The 22186-nt window shown below is 42.8% G+C and overlaps 1 protein-coding gene across 1 annotated transcript in view; it reads left to right on the forward strand.

Annotated features, from left to right (window-relative positions):
• ADCY8 (adenylate cyclase 8) overlaps window positions 1–22186 on the forward strand; it is a 305922-nt gene that overhangs the window by 225790 nt on the left and 57946 nt on the right. Inside the window, exon 11 of the mRNA XM_040432058.1 lies at window positions 15360–15449. Within this exon, the coding sequence (XP_040287992.1) occupies window positions 15360–15449 (90 nt within the window). The remainder of the gene's footprint in view (window positions 1–15359; window positions 15450–22186) is intronic.

Raw genomic sequence — 22186 nt, forward strand, 5'->3', positions numbered from 1 at the left:
TCATGTGACCCTCAGTGAAATCTGGGAAAGGAGCCACTGCAGGTAAAGTAAGTGCATTGTAAACCCCTTACATTTGCCTAGTTAGAAACACACAAAGAACAAAAAAGATTGTCAGACAACCCCTTTAAATGGGTTTTCTACAATATAACTGATACCTACTGTACGTAAAGTTAACTATAATACATGTAATAAGTATTATTCACATGACCTATTGAGACCAACTTTCGCTTACTGTACAATTGAACAAGTATGTAAGAATTGTTCTCTTTACTAATGAAGAAAAAACAATAAAAATGTATTATGACTAAATGGGTTTTCTATAACTGGTCAACTTCCTTATAGTGGCACAACCCATCCTACATATTTAATTTGGTTAGGAGAGTCTTTTTTTAGTGGCCTACACCATGTGTGGACCCTCAACACCACTGGTGGTAGCTATACATAAGGGATAGGTGATAACTGATACCCAGAATAACCCTTTAAATGTAAGAAATACATAAAAATGAAAACTCCTAGAAACATCAATAACCAAACAAGTCAAAAGTAATAAAACTGTGCATTACAAGTGACCAAATATTTCTATATTTTGTTGTTGCCCCCAGTGTTTACCTTGTTGTGTAAATCCTTGTGGGTGGGACTGTAGTGTGATTGACAGTAATTCCTTGTATGCCACAGGGCTGTGTTGGGAAATCACAGACGTCATTTTCATTTTCTGATGACATCCTTTTCATTTTCTGGTGTATGTCTAATACTGCTGTTTGCAGTGATGTCTCATCTTATGGCCGCTTTCAGACAGTCTTCTTGCACCTACACGTTAGCATCAGTATTATATTCCCAAAATCTATAGCGACTATAGTAGCCTTAATGATCTGATTTCAGTTCTGTCTAAAAAACTGGTCAATTACACAAAATTCCCTGGCAGTGGACAGTAACCAAACAACATCCCTTCTCAGGGGTACAGGAGTGGAGTACCTGGAAATCACCCTCTGAATTGCTCATCAGAAGCCAAGTTAAGATGTGGGTCCCACTTTTGAAACCTGCACGTATGCAGAGAATAGATGGTGCCAACCTATTGAGGCGGTGGCCGGTTTAAGCATCTGGGAGTAGAATGAACATCATCGCCCTGCTCCACCATACATCCTGTGACCTGCGATATGGTGCTGGAAGGTGTGGTGAAGTGACATCATCATGCCTCCGGCGCATTGGCACCAGACAGACCGAAGAAGATCTGTAGTGAGAGATATAGGCTAGGTGAGAAAAGAGGCATCATATTGCATTAGGGGGAACATTAGGGGGACCATAATGTATTTGGGGCGCATTAGGAGTCATTAATCTGTGTTGAGGGCTCATAAGAGGCAATATTCTTTGTTGGGGGCTCATAAGGATCGCCATATTGTGTTGGGACACATGAGTGCATTATTTTGTGTTGAAGGCTCATAATGGGTATCGTATTGTGTTGGGGCAAATAAGGGGGCATTATACTGTGTTGGAGGAACATAATGGGAACCATATTGTATTGGTGCACATAAGGGGGCATTATACTGTGTTTGAGGAACATAATGGGTACCATATTGTGTTGGGCACATAAGGGGGCATTAGACTGTGTTGGAGGAACATAATGGGTACCATATTGTGTTGGGCACATAAGGGGGCATTAGACTGTGTTGGAGGAACATAATGGGTACCATATTGTGTTGGGCACATAAGGGGGCATTAGACTGTGTTGGAGGAACATAATTGGTACCATATTGTGTTGGGCACATAAGGGGGTATTATACTGTGTTTGAGGAACATAATGGGTACCATATTGTGTTGGGGCACATAAGGGGGCATTAGACTGTGTTGGAGGAACATAATGGGTACCATATTGTGTTGGGCACATAAGGGGGTATTATACTGTGTTTGAGGAACATAATGGGTACCATATTGTGTTGGGGCACATAAGGGGGCATTAGACTGTGTTGGAGGAACATAATGGGTACCATATTGTGTTGGGCACATAAGGGGGTATTATACTGTTTGAGGAACATAATGGGTACCATATTGTGTTGGGGCACATAAGGGGGCATTATACTGTGTTTGAGGAACATAATGGGTACCATATTGTGTTGGGGCACATAAGGGGGCATTAGACTGTGTTGGAGGAACATAATGGGTACCATATTGTGTTGGGCACATAAGGCGGTATTATACTGTGTTTGAGGAACATAATGGGTACCATATTGTGTTGGGGCACATAAGGGGGCATTAGACTGTGTTGGAGGAACATAATGGGTACCATATTGTGTTGGGCACATAAGGGGGCATTAGACTGTGTTGGAGGAACATAATGGGTACCATATGGTGTTGGGGCACATAAGGGGGCCTTATACTGTGTTGGAGAAACATAAGGGGCACCATATTGTGTTGGGGCATATAAGGGGGAATTATACTATGTTGGAGGAACATAAGGGGCACCATATTGTGTTGAGGAACTTAAGGGGGCTTTATTCTGTGTAGGGAAAACATAAAGGGCACTATATTGTATTGGGCACATAAGGGGACATTATTCTGTTTGTGGGCTTATAAGGGGCACCATATTGTCTTGGGGGCAGACAAGGGGGGCAATATTCTATGTTGATGGCACATAAAGTGTTGGGAGCTCATAAGTGGGGCATTATACAGTGTTGGGGGGCACATAACAGCTCTCCATATTAGAGGAGTGACACAACAGAACCTAGCAATGCTATGGGTCAAAGTTTAGTGGTGTGACAGGGGGCAGACATAACTTTAAATGGGGTCCCAGAACTGTCAAATCCACTCCAGCCATAATACTTTGCCGCAAGTTCAGTACATTGTGGAAATACCTCTTGAACCCGACCTATTGAGAGAATGGGATCCCCTGTTCTAAAAATACAAATATTAGCCATATACCTGGCCCCAATAGACTGGAATGGAGAGAGCCATACAAATGCCTTCGCCACATCTGGTGAAACACAGGTTGGGGCAGAAGAGTAACTTGAAGCTAATGTTGGGCAAGAGCAATCTGATGTCTCTGGGTATCCCTGTCTTCTCTTTCCCTCATTGACTCTATCCCCGGGCCCCACGGCATAATCTCTACCAGAGTCCCATCATCCATGTTTCATCCATAGTACTGGTGTCTACTTATGTGACGGAGGGGCATTGGGATCCTTGGGCACCATAGATAATGTGACTGCTCCCTCGTACCCACTACAACCCCAGCCCTGAGCCTACGGTGGAAAAACTCCTTTAACTACGACCCAGGCAGCCCCAGTAAATGATCCGTCAGTGACTGAATGTCAAGACGTATCACGCATATTTATTCAGCGCTTTCTTTCACGCCAATCTAATGCTTCTTAATTCTCCAGAACCGACTTTGAAAAGGTTAAAAGGAAAAAGAATAAAGATCTCTTTGCCGGAGCTGTGTTCTGTCGCACCAAACGTAGGCAATTTTCTTTCAATAAGATCTGTTTTTTTTATCCCCATTTTATCATAAAGAAGCCAAATTATGTTGGCGTCTTTCTCTCGGAAAACAAATTTGTGGCTCAGAATTAAATCTGGGCAGCTGCTGTATATATGAAGAGCACAGCTTGCACGCACAAACATGGAGAATTTAAATCCCATTGATTTACGAGGAGTTAGTCGGGCTCTGTTTGTACCAGAATTCTAGGTCTAGGGGCGTTCACTAAGAAGGGTCCCATAGTGGCTTTGGGGGCCCTAATGCAAAACTTTAACATGGCCCCCGCCTACTATATGCCATTTAGGATACTGGTGTTCGATGTGGCCTGGGTGCAACTGCTACCTCTTCACCCCTTTAGCTACTCTCCTGTCCCTTCCTATGAAGACCTATGGGTGCACAAAGACTCATCTATTCACCTAAACATAATATCCTAGAACAGATGGATACATTGTATAGAATGAAAAGTTCTAAGATCTATTTTGTATTACAATTCCTAACCAGAAACATTCATGTGTCCGTTTAGAGGCTGAAATCTAGTCTTGACCTCGTCATGCCCACACAATCGCAGATTGCTACATTGTATACCTATAGGGAATCCTCTGCGAGCTAAAGACAGAAGCAGTACAGATTTCCGTCATGTCCTCCTGGACTGTTAGGACTTACTAAAGTCCGCGGCCAGTATAGCTCAATATTGCTACCAATCTTCAAAAAACGACTGTGGTCAGTATGAGAGCAAGGTCACCCCTATTGTCTTCATCCGATCCCTTATACTCCTCTTATGCTTATCTATGTTGTCTCCTTGTTCGCTCTTTGGCTGCACACCCAGAACTGTTAACTGAAAGGGTTAAATCCAAGACAAGCCAGGGTCGATCATCAGGAAAAGACATACACAATAAATGCAAAACACAAATGGTTAATTCCAGAGGGAGAGCCGGGTCAGTTTGCCAGGAGACTGGCTATAAACATGTACAAACCAAAAGCCAGATCACCAACAATGTCGGCATGACGTGGCACAGTACAGAGCCGAGAATACTAACTGCAAGCTCAGGCAGGGTCGATAGGAGACAGCTGTCCTAGATCCCCCGCCTGGCTCTGGGATTTGACACAAACCTAATTGGCTTGGGTTTCCAGTCACTCTGACAAGTCCAGCAACAGGGACTTGTCTGGTACGTATAGCAACCTTGCAGCACAGCAGTTCCCAGAGAAGGGATGTAAACTCCTGACACAATAGTGAGTGCAGCTCTGGAGTATAATACCAGATGTAACTCAGGATCAGTACAGGATAATAATGTAATGTACGTACACAGTGACTGCACCAGCAGAATAGTGAGGGCAGCTCTGGAGTATAATACAGGATGTAACTCAGGATCAGTACAGGATAAGTAATGTAATGTATGTACACAGTGACTGCACCAGCAGAATAGTGAGTGCAGCTCTGGAGTATAATACAGGATGTAACTCAGGATCAGTACAGGATAAGTAATGTATGTACACAGTGACTCCACCAGCAGAATAGTGAGTGCAGCTCTGGAGTATAATACAGGATGTAACTCAGGATCAGTACAGGATAAGTAATGTATGTACACAGTGACTCCACCAGCAGAATTGTGAGTGCAGCTCTGGAGTATAATACAGGATGTAACTCAGGATCAGTACAGGATAAGTAATGTAATGTATGTACACAGCGACTGCACCAGCAGAATAGTGAGTGCAGCTCTGGAGTATAATACAGGATGTAACTCAGGATCAGTACAGGATAAGTAATGTATGTACACAGTGACTCCACCAGCAGAATAGTGAGTGCAGCTCTGGAGTATAATACAGGATGTAACTCAGGATCAGTACAGGATAAGTAATGTAATGTATGTACACAGTGACTGCACCAGCAGAATAGTGAGTGCAGCTCTGGAGTATAATACAGGGTGTAACTCAGGATCGGTACAGGATAAGTAATGTAATGTATGTACACAGTGACTGCACCAGCAGAATAGTGAGTGCAGCTCTGGAGTATAATACAGGATGTAACTCAGGATCAGTACAGGATAAGTAATGTAATGTATGTACACAGTGACTCCACCAGCAGAATAGTGAGTGCAGCTCTGGAATATAATACAGGATGTAACTCAGGATCAGTACAGGATAAGTAATGTAATGTATGTACACAGTGACTCCACCAGCAGAATAGTGAGTGCAGCTCTGGAGTATTATACAGGATGTAACTCAGGATCAGTACAGGATAAGTAATGTAATGTATATACACAGTGACTACACCAGAAGAATAGTGAGTGCAGCTCTGGAGTATAATACAGGATGTAACTCAGGATCAGTACAGGATAAGTAATGTAATGTATGCACACAGTGACTCCACCAGCAGAATAGTGAGTGCAGCTCTGGAGTATAATACAGGATGTAACTCAGGATCAGTACAGGATAAGTAATGTATGTCCACAGTGACTCCACCAGCAGAATAGTGAGTGCAGCTCTGGAGTATAATACAGGATGTAATTCAGGATCAATACAGGATAAGTAATGTAATGTATGTACACAGTGACTGCACCAGCAGAATAGTGAGTGCAGCTCTGGAGTATAATACCAGATGTAACTCAGGATCAGTACAGGATAAGTAATGTAATGTATGTACACAGTGACTCCACCAGCAGAATACTGAGTGCAGCTCTGGAGTATAATACAGGATGTAACTCAGGATCAGTACAGGATAAGTAATGTAATGTATATACACAGTGACTACACCAGAAGAATAGTGAGTGCAGCTCTGGAGTATAATACAGGATGTAACTCAGGATCAGTACAGGATAAGTAATGTAATGTATGTACACAGTGACTGCACCAGCAGAATAGTGAGTGCAGCTCTGGAGTATAATACCAGATGTAACTCAGGATCAGTACAGGATAAGTAATGTATGTACACAGTGACTCCACCAGCAGAATAGTGAGTGCAGCTCTGGAGTATAATACAGGATGTAACTCAGGATCAGTACAGGATAAGTAATGTAATGTATGTACACAGTGACTGCACCAGCAGAATAGTGAGTGCAGCTCTGGAGTATAATACAGGGTGTAACTCAGGATCGGTACAGGATAAGTAATGTAATGTATGTACACAGTGACTGCACCAGCAGAATAGTGAGTGCAGCTCTGGAATATAATACAGGATGTAACTCAGGATCAGTACAGGATAAGTAATGTAATGTATGTACACAGTGACTCCACCAGCAGAATAGTGAGTGCAGCTCTGGAGTATAATACAGGATGTAACTCAGGATCAGTACAGGATAAGTAATGTAATGTATATACACAGTGACTACACCAGAAGAATAGTGAGTGCAGCTCTGGAGTATAATACAGGATGTAACTCAGGATCAGTACAGGATAAGTAATGTAATGTATGCACACAGTGACTCCACCAGCAGAATAGTGAGTGCAGCTCTGGAGTATAATACGGGATGTAACGCAAGATCAGTACAGGATAATTAATATAATGTATGTACACAGTGACTCCACCAGCAGAATTGTGAGTGCAGCTCTGGAGTATAATACAGGATGTAACTCAGGATCAGTACAGCATAAGTAATGTAATGTATGTACACAGTGACTCCACCAGCAGAATAGTGAGTGCAGCTCTGGAGTATAATACAGGATGTAACTCAGGATCAGTACAGGATAAGTAATGTATGTCCACAGTGACTCCACCAGCAGAATAGTGAGTGCAGCTCTGGAGTATAATACAGGATGTAATTCAGGATCAATACAGGATAAGTAATGTAATGTATGTACACAGTGACTGCACCAGCAGAATAGTGAGTGCAGCTCTGGAGTATAATACCAGATGTAACTCAGGATCAGTACAGGATAAGTAATGCAATGTATGTACACAGTGACTACACCAGCAAAATAGTGAGTGCAGCTCTGGAGTATAATACAGGATGTAACTCAGGATCAGTATAGAATAAGTAATGTAATGTATGTCCACAGTGACTGCACCAGCAGAATAGTGAGTGCAGCTCTGGAGTATAATACAGGATGTAACTCAGGATCAGTACAGGATAAGTAATGCAATGTATGTACACAGTGACTACACCAGCAGAATAGTGAGTGCAGCTCTGGAGTATAATACAGGATGTAACTCAGGATCAGTACAGGATAAGTAATGTAATGTATGTGCACAGTGACTCCAGCAGAATAGTGAGTGCAGCTCTGGAGTATAATACAGGATGTAACTCAGGATCAGTACAGGATAAGTAATGTATGTACACAGTGACTGCACCAGCAGAATAGTGAGTGCAGCTCTGGAGTATAATACAGGATATCACTCAGGATCAGTACATGATAAGTGTCCTGTCCTATGGAATATTTTCCCTCACTTTCCCGTAGTCAGTTTTACCATTTTGGAGCTTTCTCTCCTTCCAGGACTTTATTACTACTGTGTTTTTCATTCATCTTGAGATCTCATTGTAAATTGAATCTGCCTTTTAGTTGACAGATATTAGAGGTTAATATTAAGTTATGTACCGAGCTCCTTTCCAAATCCAATTGTGTTTTAGGTCTTTCGAAGAAAATAAATCCGCATATATTGCTTTTTGATAAGGTTATACACTTCTCCCCATGTCGCTGTAATCGCTGAAGTAACTGTGTGGACACAAGTAACAAATCCATCACCTCTGATGGGCTCGGCGGAGACGTTAGTGCTTGCGGGGCTCTCGTTTTTGTCAATGGTTCTTAAAAATGAAGCAGGAAAAGGTCATTTAGAAACAGTAGGAATGTCAGAATGTCAGTGCCAGGTAGGTAGGTGTAAAGCACTGTACATCCAGGTGAGGGTGCGTGCTGTTACCTGGTTCCATACTGTCTTGCTTTACATCTGGTCCCCGTTCTCTCAGTGCCTCTGTTCGCGCCATTCTTACACCTCCTATAACTCCTCCTGGAATTCTACACGTTTTTCCTCATATTTTTAGAGCTCAGATATAATGCTATATTTCACAATGTCAGTAACATACTCTGTATATGCTCCCATGATATGTAACCGCACATACCGCATCTACACAATCTCATTCCTCCTTTCTGGATTCATAATTGAATTCAATATCCTAATGAGATAAATGGCTGAAGCTAATTCCCTAAAAATATTAACATTATCTTTACTGTAGATATTTATTAGAAAGACCAAATACCATAATTATGTTCTGTAGACCCCCGCCGACCAATATAATAAAGAAAACCCCCGCTGATCAGTATAATAAAAGGGATCCCCATTGATCAGCGTAATAAAGTGGACCCCCACTGATCAGAATAATACAAAGAACCCCCACTGATCAGAATAATACAAAGAACCCCCGCTGATCAGAATATTAAAGAGAACCCCTGCTGATCAGTATAATAAAGGGGATCCCTGCTGATCAGAATAATAAAAATAACCCCCACTGATCAGAATATTAAAGAGAACTCCTGCTAATCAGTATAATAAAGGGGATCCCTGCTAATCAGTATATTTAAGAGAACCCCTGCTGATCAGTATAATAAAGGGGATCTCTGCTGATCAGTATAATAAAGAGAACCCCTTCTGATCAGTATAATAAAAGGGACCCCCAGTGATCAATATAATAAAGGGGAGGCCTGCTGATAAGTATAGTAAAGGAGAGTCCTGCCGGTCAGTATAAGAAAGGGAACCCCGACAATTAATATAATAAAGGGGACCTCCACCAATCAGTATTATGAGGGAACCCCCACCAATTAGCATAACGAAGAAGACTTCCACCAGGCAGCTTAATAAAGGGAACCCCCACCATCAGCATGATGAAGAGGACACCATCCACACTACAGCGACTGTCCTATCCTCCTATCTCTTTACACAGGCGCATCGACTGAGCCTGATACTGCAGCTCGTCCCGTTCACGTGAATGAATTTGGGTGGGTTCACATTAGCGTTAGAAATGCCATTATAGTGTTCCATTATAACGAAATATAACGGAATTTTAGGACGGAATGCAAAACGGAACCCTTTAGGAGGCATTCTGTTTTGCGCCGTCCTAATACATTTCTGTTTTGCATTCCTTCCTTAAATTCCATTATATTCTGTTAAAATTTCCGTTATAGTGTTCCATTATAACAGAGTTATAACGCCAATGCGAACCCGCCCTTAGCTGCATTATCAGACACAGGAACTTGTAGGGATAAGCGCTGTCCGAATCAGGCAACCGCCGCTCCAGGCTTTGCGGTGGCATTGGTTGGGATGTTGGGTGGTGTATGCACAGAATGTATAGTTGCCCGATCCAGCAATCACAAAGTCAAGATGACTGGCCAATTAGGAGTCTAGACGTCCCCTCTCTCTCTGTTACATCATATTGGCCTTTGGTTTGGTTTGGTTCCGTTCTTCAGCTGACCAGCCAGTGCCTTCTCTGCAGACGTAACCTGGGGAGGTGCAACATCAAAGTCTAGATCCCCATTTAGAGATGAAAGGATGAAAAACCTGGCGTCTCAACATCTCTAAAAATTTCAAACAAAGTATAACATTTTAAAAAAAATGCATTCAAAATGGTTTACAGACGTATTATACAGACGTATTATTTCCGCGTCCCAATAAAGCCAAAGCCTTGATACGTGTCCTATTTTTATTCATCGGTTGCCACAGTCTTAAAGGTGAAAACTCGTTCACGTATTAAAGTCTCTTAAAATGTGAAAAACGACCAACTGCCGTGAATAAAAACTTGTTAAACCTCCTGCACTTCTAAACTTCACAGAGCAGAATGAATAATGGGCCAGATGCACGAACCAATAACTATATCGATCTTGAAAGCAAAAGTACTTAGCACAGCAGTAAAAAAAAAAAAATCATAAACAGCGATGAGCGCAATATTTCATTTATATGGTGGAGTTAGGGAGCGCAATAAAAGCTGCCGGCACAGCAAATCCCGCCTTGCTTGATAATGCAATTTCGGTTTTGGATATCAGCAGTAAAATGTCAGTTTAAAAGGCTTGCAGCTTAAAAGGGGTTCTGACATCTCAAGCACTGGTGGCATATCGCTAGGACATGTCAACCCCATAGAATTGAATAGAGAGGTGGGCGCGGTTGCGCGGTACTTTTTCCATAAATTTCTATGGGGCTTCCAAAAATAGTAGTGCCACCGCTTGGCTATTTTCAGCAGTCCCATAGAACTGAACAGGGGGCGGCCGCACATGCGCTGTCCGCTCTCCTTTTTGTGGCCTCTGCCGGTCCCAGAGGTGCCATAAGTGGACGTTCCCGAGCGAGGTCTGTGCGTTCTCATTGGTGGGGCTTAGATACTCAGAGTTTACCAACTAAATTGCTGTAAGTATGTTATATCTGTGTAGGCTCAACTCCTGAAGGGGACAAAAAAGGTGGACCAGAGAAGGTCGGATAGGCCGGGTATTTATATACTAGGGCTGGTGGATAAATGATTGCCTAACACTAAGCAGATCCAGACAGTTTAAGACAAGAAAAACACAAAAAAAAAAGTCACAAACCTGATGTGGGGCAAATTTGCTAATTTTTTATTTTTCCCGTCACATTCAATTGAAAAAGTTGTGGGAAAAGTGTGTAGTTTTTAAGGACACATATTTTAGGCCACATTTAATTAAAGGGGGTTTCCAGGCTCCTAATATGAATGGCTATCCTCAGGATAGGTCATTAATATCCAATTGGCGAAGATCCAACACCCCGAACCCCCACCGATCAGTTTTTCCCTGCAGCCTCCGATGCTGGAACTTGCACTGAGAATTGAAAAGGAAGCACAGCGCCGTTCAAAGTGTAGTGGCCATCCGGGGTTACTGCAACTCAGCTACCATTCAATTTATTGATGTGCTGTACCTTGGCGCGACCACTACACTAGCTGTGCCTCTTGCTTCATTCAAGAGCTGGTTCTGTGGGGAATAACTGGTTGGTGTGGGCTGTCAGACTCTCACCGATCGGGTATTAATGGCCTATCTTGAGGTTTTCATTATCAGGAGTTTGGAAAACCCCTTTGAAGGGTTTGTCCGGGCAAAGACCATAGACAGCAGCAGCAGACCGAAAGAGAGAAGGAAGATGGCATGTGAGCACTGAGCGCACTGTCTCCTCATACAGCTGATCGGCGGGGGTTCCGGGTGTCAGACCTCCACCAATCTGATATTGATGACCTATCCTGAGGATAGGTCATCAGTAGTAAAAGTCTGGAAAACCCCTTTAAGTTGAGCAAATTTCTAGGCCAAATCTAATAATGAGTACGCCAAACCTATTAAAGTAGTTGTCCATGGGGTAAAATTTGTTCTCGTTGGCCTTAAAGTGGGATAACTGGAATATTACAATTTTGGAAATCTAAAAAAATGCGCTGAAACTTAGAGTTTGGCAGAATAAACTTCAATTGACAATCTCATTAGACAAATAGCATTTTGGGCAAAAGACTAAATTACATCAATACCAAGAAATCTGGGGACCTTTTCTTAGCATACCAGACCAATATATCTATTCATTAATATATACATATAATTGGGTAGGGTAAGGTGACGGTTCATTGGTTTGTACTGGGTAAAATGTTAAAATAGGTTTAACCCCTTAAGCACTTTACGTGCTGATAACTTTAAAACGCTTTGACTTATCCAGGCTATTCTGAGATTGTTTTTTCGTCACATATTGTACTTCATGACACTGGTAAAATGAAGTAAAAAAAAATCATTTTTATTTATAAAAAAATACCAAATTTACCCCAAAAAATTTTTAAATGGTAAATTTCCAAGTTTCAATTTCTCTACTTCTATAATACATAGTAATTCCTCCAAAAATAGTTATTACTTTACATTCCCCATATGTCTACTTCGTGTTTGGATCATTGTGGGAATGATATTTTATTTTTTGGGGATGTTACAAGGCTTAGAAGTTTAGAAGCAAATCTTGAAATTTTTCTTGAAAAACCCAATTTTTAGGGACCAGTTCAGGTCTGAAGTCACTTTGCGAGGCTTACATAATAGAAACCACCCAAAAATGACCCCATTCTATAAACTACACCCCTCAAGGTATTCAAAACTGATTTTACAAACTTCGTTAACCCTTTAGGCGTTCCACAAGAATTAATGGAAATTAGAGATACAATTTCAAAATGTCACTTTTTTGGCAAATTTTCCATTTTAATAATTTTTTTCCAGTTACAAAGCAAGGGTTACCAGCCAAACCAAACTCAATATTTATGGCCCTGATTCTGTAGCTTACAGAAACACCCCATATGTGGTCGTAAACTGCTGTACGGGCACACGGCAGGGCGCAGAAGGAAAGGAATGCCATACGGTTTTTGGAAGGCCGATTTTGCTGGACTGGTTTTTTGACACCATGTCCCATTTGAAGCCCCCCTGATGCACCCCTAGAGTAGAAACTCCAAAAAAGTGGCCCCATTTTAGAAACTACGGGATAGGGTGGCAGTATTGTTGGTACTAGTTTAGGGTACATATGATTTTTGGTTGCTCTATATTACATTTTTTGTGAGGCAAGATAACAAGAAATAGCTGTTTTGGCACCGTTTTTATTTTTTGTTATTTACAACATTCATCTGACAGGTTAGATCATGTGATATTTTTATAGACCAGGTTGTCACGGATGCGGCGATACCTAATATATATACTTTTTTTTATTTATGTAAGTTTTACACAATGGTTTCTGTTTTGAAGCAAAAAAAAATGTTTTAGTGTTTCCATAGTCTGAGAGCCATAATTTTTTCAGTTTTTGGGGCGATTACCTTGGGTAGGGTATGATTTTTGCAGGATGAGATGACGGTTTTATTGGCACTATTTTGGGGTGCGTGTGACTTTTTTATCGCTTGCTATTGCACTTTTTGTGATGTAAGGTGACAAAAAATGGTTTATTTAGCACAGTTTTTATTTTTTATTTTTTACGGTGTTCATCTGAGGGGTTAAGTCATGTGATATTTTTATAGAGCCGGTCGATACGAACGCGGTAATACCAAATATGTATACTTTTTTTTATTTATGTAAGTTTTACACAATAACAGCTTTTTTAAAACAAAAAAAATGATGTTTTAGTGTCTCCATATTCTGAGCCATATTTATTTTATTTTTTTGGACGATTGTCTCAGGTAGGGACTCATTTTTTTCGGGATGAGGTGACTGTTAGATTGGTACTATTTTGGTGGGCAAACGCCTTTTTGATCGCTTGCTGTTGTACTTTTTGTGATGTAAGGTGACAAAAAAATGGTTTATTTAGCACAGTTTTTATTTTTTACGGTGTTCATCTGAGGGGTTCATCATGGTAGGTTTATAGAGCCGGTTGATACGGACGCGGCGATACCTAATATGTATACTCCCCCCCCCCCCCCTATTTTTTACCAATTTTTTTTTAACTTTATTTGGGGAAAATTAAGTTTTTGTTTATTTTTACTTTAAACTTTTAATTTTGGGGGGGGAAAACTTTATTTTTTTAACTTTTTTTTCACTTTCTTTTTTGTCCCACTTTGGGACTTGAACTTTTGGGGGTCTAATCCTTTACAATGCATTCCAATACTTCTGTATTGGAATGCATTGGCTGTATGAGTAATACTGTGTGTATTACTCATACAGCTTCTGGCCTGTGAGATCCAGGGGGCTGGATGTAAAAGGCTCTTCACCAGAAGGCAGCGTGATGCCCCTTCCTTAGGCATCACGCTGCCTTCCATGCTATCGGGTCCCCCCTACAGCCGCATGGGGACCCAATGGCACCGCCGACCACCGCCGCCGCACCAGGTAAAAGCCACAAACCGCAGGTCTGACGTGACCTGCGGTTTGCGGCGATCGCGTGACCCCCCGCGCATTTAGCGAAGGTGCCTGCTCAATGATTTGAGCAGGCACCTTGTTCCGGTCACTGCCCGCCGGGCGACGGTGATTGGAACAACACATGACGTACCGGTACGTCATGGGACCTTAAGGACTCGGGAACCATGCCGTACCGATACGTCATGGGTCCCTAAGGGGTTAAAGGCTATATACATCTTTGGAGGCAATTTTTTTTTTTATTGCATGTTACTAATTTTCGGCTAAATATAATTTTTTCAATTGGCCTTCATTAAAAATATTGAGCTGTTCTGTCACAAAGGGTTAACTGTTTTTCTAGCTGTGTGACGGGTACTTTCACTTTCACTTTGTGCCGGTCATCTAATACTTCTGAGACACTTATTTAAGCTACATTCTTATCAGTAAGATAAGCTTTGATGAGTGTTTATAAGGTCAGAGATAAGGAGTCTGTCTGCTCCTCAGGTAATCAGTGTCCGATTGATGAGGGCTGAAACCCCCTGCACCCGATAGCTGATGGAAACTGTTGGTGGGTGGGGGGTACAAACTGTCGGACCTCCACAGATCGGATATTCATGAGGTCATCAATATATAATTGGTGGGGGGCTGACTCCCGTCAAACCCTGCTGATCAGCTGTCGGAAGGGGCTGTGGCACTCGGGGTCCCCTCAGGTACCAGGACTGAGGTTTGGCTTCTAACTCTGCATCTGCTATATTTACACCCTGTGTTGAGAATTTGCTGGTATCTAGGGGAATTTTGTATGTGGAAGTGACATCATGTAACTCAATATGTGGGAATGGGGTCTGAGTGATGTCATCAGAACTGGGAGGTGCAATGATATGTGGGAAGCTGGGTATCATTACAGAAAGCCATCCTCAGCATCCTACCAAACCGGTTTGGGCTCTATGGGCCCTGGAGAAGAACTGTGCGGGGGAAGGGTATGTGTTTTTGGATTAGATAAGGAACCATGAGATGACTCTGCTCCACATCCCCCAGTCAGTTCTGCTCTGTTTTTCTGTATAATGAGGGAATTGGCCATAAGCGTTTCACAGGCATTTAGTAATTCTGGTTCTTCACGTTCACCTTATTTTACCCAACTCTGTTTTTCTCGTCTCTTTTTCAGCTTTGGTGCGATTTCGACAAATCGATTACGTCAAAAAATCAGACCTTCAACTCTTCGGCCTCCATCACAGACATTTGTTTCTACCCCGAGGTAATTAAGGACGCCGTCCTCCATGGTTTCTTGGCAGAATATCTGCAGTGTACACATGGTCAGACAGTGGCAGTCATGCATTGCCCTAAAGAGGATTGAATTTCTGTGCAAGAATTTTTAAAAACATATGGTTGAAAAAATGTATTACCCCCTTAAAAGGGAAAACCGGTGAAAGTGATCTTATACAGTATGTCAAAAACACTTGTGACGTCACCTTGGAGGAGTCTGTGATCTGGAGCCACCATTAAGAATGGTCTTTGTAAAGCAGTGACATCCAAACTGTTGCTTTTCAGCAGTTGTGAGACTACAACTCCCACCATCCTCTAAGAATCTGTAGCAAGAGTTGCTTTCATTATGAAGGATAGTAGTGGTCCGAGTCAAAGAACATAGACTGTGATCTTTGCATATCTGTCTTCTAATCAAGAAGATCCCCTTTAAAGAGAATGTGTCATCAGAAAATGACCTATTCTTTAAATCACATTTTTAAGTTAAAAGCATCTTTGCACATGTGTATATGAAATATAAGAATATGACCCTGTCTGGATCCCCCTTTAAATACCAACAGCGCTGCCATTTTTTTACCATTTTGCTAAATAGCTATGGCTTTGCAGTTTCCATATTATAACATGCATCAATACGCTCTGTTGCTTCTAGACCACTAATGTGACCTTTGCACATGGATCTATGACATATTAGAAGAGCAGGTCAAGGGTCAAGTGTTAGGTGACCACCACGTATGACCCCCCCAGTCTATCATTATTGGGCCATCACTTCCATCTAAAATGAGTCCCGAGTAATTATAAATCCTTGCATTGACATCTTCTGTCATGTTGCTAAAAAAAAATTTTCAGCCATGTTATAATTATTTCTTTTTTTTGGAAAAGCTTGGTGACAACACTGACAACCAATACGACTCTCTTGCAGTCTCCTCAGAGGGTGTCACACAACTTTCCTAGTATCCTGGACCCTAGCTATGCAGCTGTACCTCGTCTGCCTCTGTATAACTGCAGAACTGGAGGGATTTGCCATTGAGGAGTCTGGAAAAGCTGAGTGACAACCCTCATTGTAGCTGTCATGACGGCCATACTGGTTGTCACCCAACTTTTCCAAAATAGATATTCATGGTTGGCTGGAATGTTTGGCAGAAGACGACAAATGAAGGATTTGTTTTTACTGGTTTTAATTTTAGGTGGAAATGTCTTGTAGTTGGGGCCAACTACATGATTGGCGACAGATCATCCCTTGAGTCGCCGTAAGCTCTTTGTAAGAGTAATTTTCCATAGCAGTGAATACAAAGGTGTCACCGTGGGTCGGGTGGGATTCTAGAAAATTCTGACTCCAGTACAGAGACTGAAGCAAGGGATCTGCATACGCTGCACAGCCAGTAATAACACGTTACCGTCACGCGGTGCACCGGTGCATGAGGCAGAAGGGGCAGCTATGTGGAAAATTACACACTTTGGAGATGCGGTTAAGTATACTGTAGAACCCTTTAACACAACGTGGTTCGTGTCGCCTTCATTCCTGGGAGAGCATATTAGTAATGGTTCATGTGTTCTTGTGGATAGGTTCAGATGCTGCTAGTTTAATTGATTATTAGAATGTAGAGTGTAGCTATAGGTGGTACAGGGGTCCTGTCACACCCAGACCCTGGTACCTGAAGGGGCCCAGAGTGGGTAACCCTCACTCCTCTATACCAGGAGTATATACTGTACAGTAGACAAGGGCAAGATAAGGACCATCCTTACGTTGGAAGGTGTCATCTGCCGTACCTTGTGCTGCTGCCCCTTCTTGATATGGTGTACTGACATTCAGTGTGCAAATAACTATAAGGAGGCATTTACACGGACATACCATTGCGGAAAGCTCATGGATGTACCAAATAATACTAACATAAAGTGCTCAAATAATACCACTGTACAGTAACTAAATCATGCCACCATACAGTGCCTAAATATTATAGTTACCAAATAATACCAATATACAGTTCTCAAATAATACTAACAAACAGTGGTCAGATAATACCAACAAACAGTGGTCAGATAATACCAACATACAGTGCTCAAATAATACCAACATACAGTGCTCAAATAATACCAACTGTAGGAAGGTACAAGGGGTCGTCATTGATGGTAGGCATGTGTCACCGAGGTTCCTGGCCGGTTTTTTCATGTGTCAGCGGCAGCTAGTGCTGACTGACATTGCTATTTAGTATGGCTGTAAATAGCTGATCCAGGGCGGCTCTTACTGGGAGTAGTCAAAGTGCTGGGTGGGTGACTACTCCCCATGTGCCAGGCCGGGTCTTGGCAGGCTTATAATAAAACAGCCAGCACTGTCAGGGGGTGTGGATTACCTCCCTCGGACAGTGGAGCTCTGGAGATCTCTGTGCTGAGGTCTGAATACCGTGTGTCAGGCGAGCAGGCCGACTTAAAGGGAACCTGTCACCAGAATTTTGTGTATAGAGCTGAGGACATGGGTTGCTAGATTGCTGCTAGCACATCCGCAATACCCAGTCCCCATAGCTCTGTGTGCTTTTGTTGTGTAAAAAAAACGATTTGATACATATGCAAATTAACCTGAGATGAGTCAGAGCTTGAAAATATGACTCTTCTCTGGTCACACAAGTAAGATATGACTCTTTTATGTTAATTTGCATATGTATCAAATTGTTTTTTTTTACACAATAAAAGCACAGAGAGCTATGGGGACTGGGTATTGCAGATGTGCTAGTGGGCATCTAGCAACCCATGTCCTCAGCTCTATACACAAAATCCCGGTGACAGGTTCCCTTTAAAGCCTGCAAGTGGACCTTCTGAGGCTGAGCATTCAGCTGTGTGAACTGACACCCCTGATACCAGGTGAACGTTATTTTGTTTTTCTGTGTGTGAACAAGCACCAAGCCTGAAGTGACTGTTGTTTTATGTTATAAGTGTGAATAAACACTGAAGAGTGATTTACAACCTGGTCCTTTGCCTCTATACTGAGTCCGCTAACCTGCCTACCAGAGCGAATCCCCACACAACATACAGTGCTCAAATAATACCAACGTAGAGGGTTCAAATAATACCGACATACAGTGCTCAAATAATACCAACGTAGAGGGCTCAAATAAGACCAACATGGAGTGCTCAAATAATACCAACATACAGTTGTCAAATAATACCAATATACAAATAACAGCTATATGCAAGTCATCTATGTCATGCCCCACTCTGACGATGTGCGGAGGTCAGCCAGGATTGCAGCACAAGTCTAGTATTTGTTTTGATGCTGTGCTGGATCCGCCTCGCATCAGGTGCACTGGGTGGAGTCATTAGTTTAAATAGTCTCCAGCTAAAGTGCTCTGAGCGGATTATACTCATCATTGTGGTCTTGGAAGCTAGGAAGGAAGGTTGGCTGTTTGTTCCTGCTCTCAGCAGATAAGTGTCTTTTCTTGTTTGGTTGTTTATGTCATCTTACCCGTCCAGGTTCTGTGCGAGCTGGCAGCTCCTTACTCCCCACTTCACCATCTCAGGGAGTTCAGGGTTCTGTTAGTATAGGCTGGTGGACACAGCAAATCTACCATCAAGATTTGTCTGTGGGCTGAGCATTGTAGGGAAAGAGGTCAGGGATAAATTAGGAGGTGACCCTTTCCCTGTCTCTCGTCCAGAGCCTGGTTGGTGTGTTATCTGTTAACTGTGCACGTCCGCCGTGACATTATAATCCGCCATACTGTGACTGCCATTGCTCAGCGTTTATGTGATGGCGTCAATTGATGCACTGGTTGACCGCATGCAGGGTTTGTCCCTGGAGGTTGCGGATCTACGTAGTACGGTCACACAGTGTCAGAGGGTGTTGGCTTCAGGTACAAGTCAAATTGTTGGGGAGCCTAAAGTCGCTCTTCCGGAGATATTTGCAGGGGGTACTGATGATTTTTTCCGTTTCAAGGAATCATGTAAGTTGTACTTTCGTTTGTGCCCATTTTCATCAGGTAATGAGGATCAGAGGGTGGGTATCGTCATGTCTTTGCTGAAAGGGGACGCGCAATCCTGGGCTTTTTCCCTGCCGCCCGGTTCTCTGGCTCTCCGGTCGGTGGAGGAATTTTTTAAAGCCCTGGGATTGATTTACGATGACCCAGATCGAGTTTCAAAGGCAGAGTCAAAATTACGTAACTTACTACAGGGTAAACATACTGCTGAGGTTTACTGCACACAGTTTAGGAGGTGGGCTACTGAGTCGGGGTGGAACGACCCCGCGTTACGTAGCCAGTTTTGTCAGGGGTTATCTGAAAGGTTGAAGGATGCTCTGGCTTTTCATGAATACCCTGATACTTTGGAAAATGCAATGTCTTTGGCGATACGTTTGGATAGACGTATCAGAGAGAGGGGTAAGGGTCCCTCTGTGCAGGGGATTCCTCCCGCGTGTAGTTTTGTTCCACCAGCTGCCCAGGGAGAGATTGCTTGTTATTCTGGCCTAGGAGAGGAACCCATGCAGTTAGGTCAGATATCTTTCCATTCGGATAGTAGAGACTTTCGTAAAGCGCACAATTTATGTTTCTTTTGTGGAAAGAGGGGTCATTTTGTTTTTTCTTGTCCGTATGTTGAACCACAGGGGAGAGTGATAAAGAAAAAAGAAAAAGAAAAAAAAACCTCCCTCACACTTGGTAGTATGAATGGTGTGGTGGAGCACACTGGTATGCAAGTTCCCTGCAGTTTCCGTTTTCTCCTTTCAGCTATGGTGGCGCTAGAGTCTCGAAATGTGTTTGTTGATGTTTTTCTCGATTGTGGTGCTGGGGTAAATTTAATTGACTTTCTGTTTCTTGAGGGTTTGGGACTAAGTATTTGCACGTTAGAGAACGAGATTCGTGTTTTTGCCATTGATTCTTCCCCTCTTTCTCAAGGGAGCCTTACTCACGTTGTTCATGATATTCATTTAAGGGTGGGTGATTCACATGCTGAGATTATTTCCTGTTTCGTCATGAAGGATTTGCCAGCTCCAATAGGGGCTGTGCTCAAATAATACCAACATACAGTTGTCAAATAATACCAATATACAAATAACAGCTATATGCAAGTCATCTATGTCATGCCCCACTCTGACGATGTGCGGAGGTCAGCCAGGATTGCAGCACAAGTCTAGTATTTGTTTTGATGCTGTGCTGGATCCGCCTCGCATCAGGTGCACTGGGTGGAGTCATTAGTTTAAATAGTCTCCAGCTAAAGTGCTCTGAGCGGATTATACTCATCATTGTGGTCTTGGAAGCTAGGAAGGAAGGTTGGCTGTTTGTTCCTGCTCTCAGCAGATAAGTGTCTTTTCTTGTTTGGTTGTTTATGTCATCTTACCCGTCCAGGTTCTGTGCGAGCTGGCAGCTCCTTTCTCCCCACTTCACCATCTCAGGGAGTTCAGGGTTCTGTTAGTATAGGCTGGTGGACACAGCAAATCTACCATCAAGATTTGTCTGTGGGCTGAGCATTGTAGGGAAAGAGGTCAGGGATAAATTAGGAGGTGACCCTTTCCCTGTCTCTCGTCCAGAGCCTGGTTGGTGTGTTATCTGTTAACTGTGCACGTCCGCCGTGACATTATAATCCGCCATACTGTGACTGCCATTGCTCAGCGTTTATGTGATGGCGTCAATTGATGCACTGGTTGACCGCATGCAGGGTTTGTCCCTGGAGGTTGCGGATCTACGTAGTACGGTCACACAGTGTCAGAGGGTGTTGGCTTCAGGTACAAGTCAAATTGTTGGGGAGCCTAAAGTCGCTCTTCCGGAGATATTTGCAGGGGGTACTGATGATTTTTTCCGTTTCAAGGAATCATGTAAGTTGTACTTTCGTTTGTGCCCATTTTCATCAGGTAATGAGGATCAGAGGGTGGGTATCGTCATGTGTTTGCTGAAAGGGGACGCGCAATCCTGGGCTTTTTCCCTGCCGCCCGGTTCTCTGGCTCTCCGGTCGGTGGAGGAATTTTTTAAAGCCCTGGGATTGATTTACGATGACCCAGATCGAGTTTCAAAGGCAGAGTCAAAATTACGTAACTTACTACAGGGTAAACATACTGCTGAGGTTTACTGCACACAGTTTAGGAGGTGGGCTACTGAGTCGGGGTGGAACGACCCCGCGTTACGTAGCCAGTTTTGTCAGGGGTTATCTGAAAGGTTGAAGGATGCTCTGGCTTTTCATGAATACCCTGATACTTTGGAAAATGCAATGTCTTTGGCGATACGTTTGGATAGACGTATCAGAGAGAGGGGTAAGGGTCCCTCTGTGCAGGGGATTCCTCCCGCGTGTAGTTTTGTTCCACCAGCTGCCCAGGGAGAGATTGCTTGTTATTCTGGCCTAGGAGAGGAACCCATGCAGTTAGGTCAGATATCTTTCCATTCGGATAGTAGAGACTTTCGTAAAGCGCACAATTTATGTTTCTTTTGTGGAAAGAGGGGTCATTTTGTTTTTTCTTGTCCGTATGTTGAACCACAGGGGAGAGTGATAAAGAAAAAAGAAAAAGAAAAAAAAACCTCCCTCACACTTGGTAGTATGAATGGTGTGGTGGAGCACACTGGTATGCAAGTTCCCTGCAGTTTCCGTTTTCTCCTTTCAGCTATGGTGGCGCTAGAGTCTCGAAATGTGTTTGTTGATGTTTTTCTCGATTGTGGTGCTGGGGTAAATTTAATTGACTTTCTGTTTCTTGAGGGTTTGGGACTAAGTATTTGCACGTTAGAGAACGAGATTCGTGTTTTTGCCATTGATTCTTCCCCTCTTTCT

The sequence above is a fragment of the Bufo bufo genome, chromosome 5 (assembly GCF_905171765.1).
Source record: "Bufo bufo chromosome 5, aBufBuf1.1, whole genome shotgun sequence".
Lineage (NCBI taxonomy): Eukaryota > Metazoa > Chordata > Amphibia > Anura > Bufonidae > Bufo > Bufo bufo.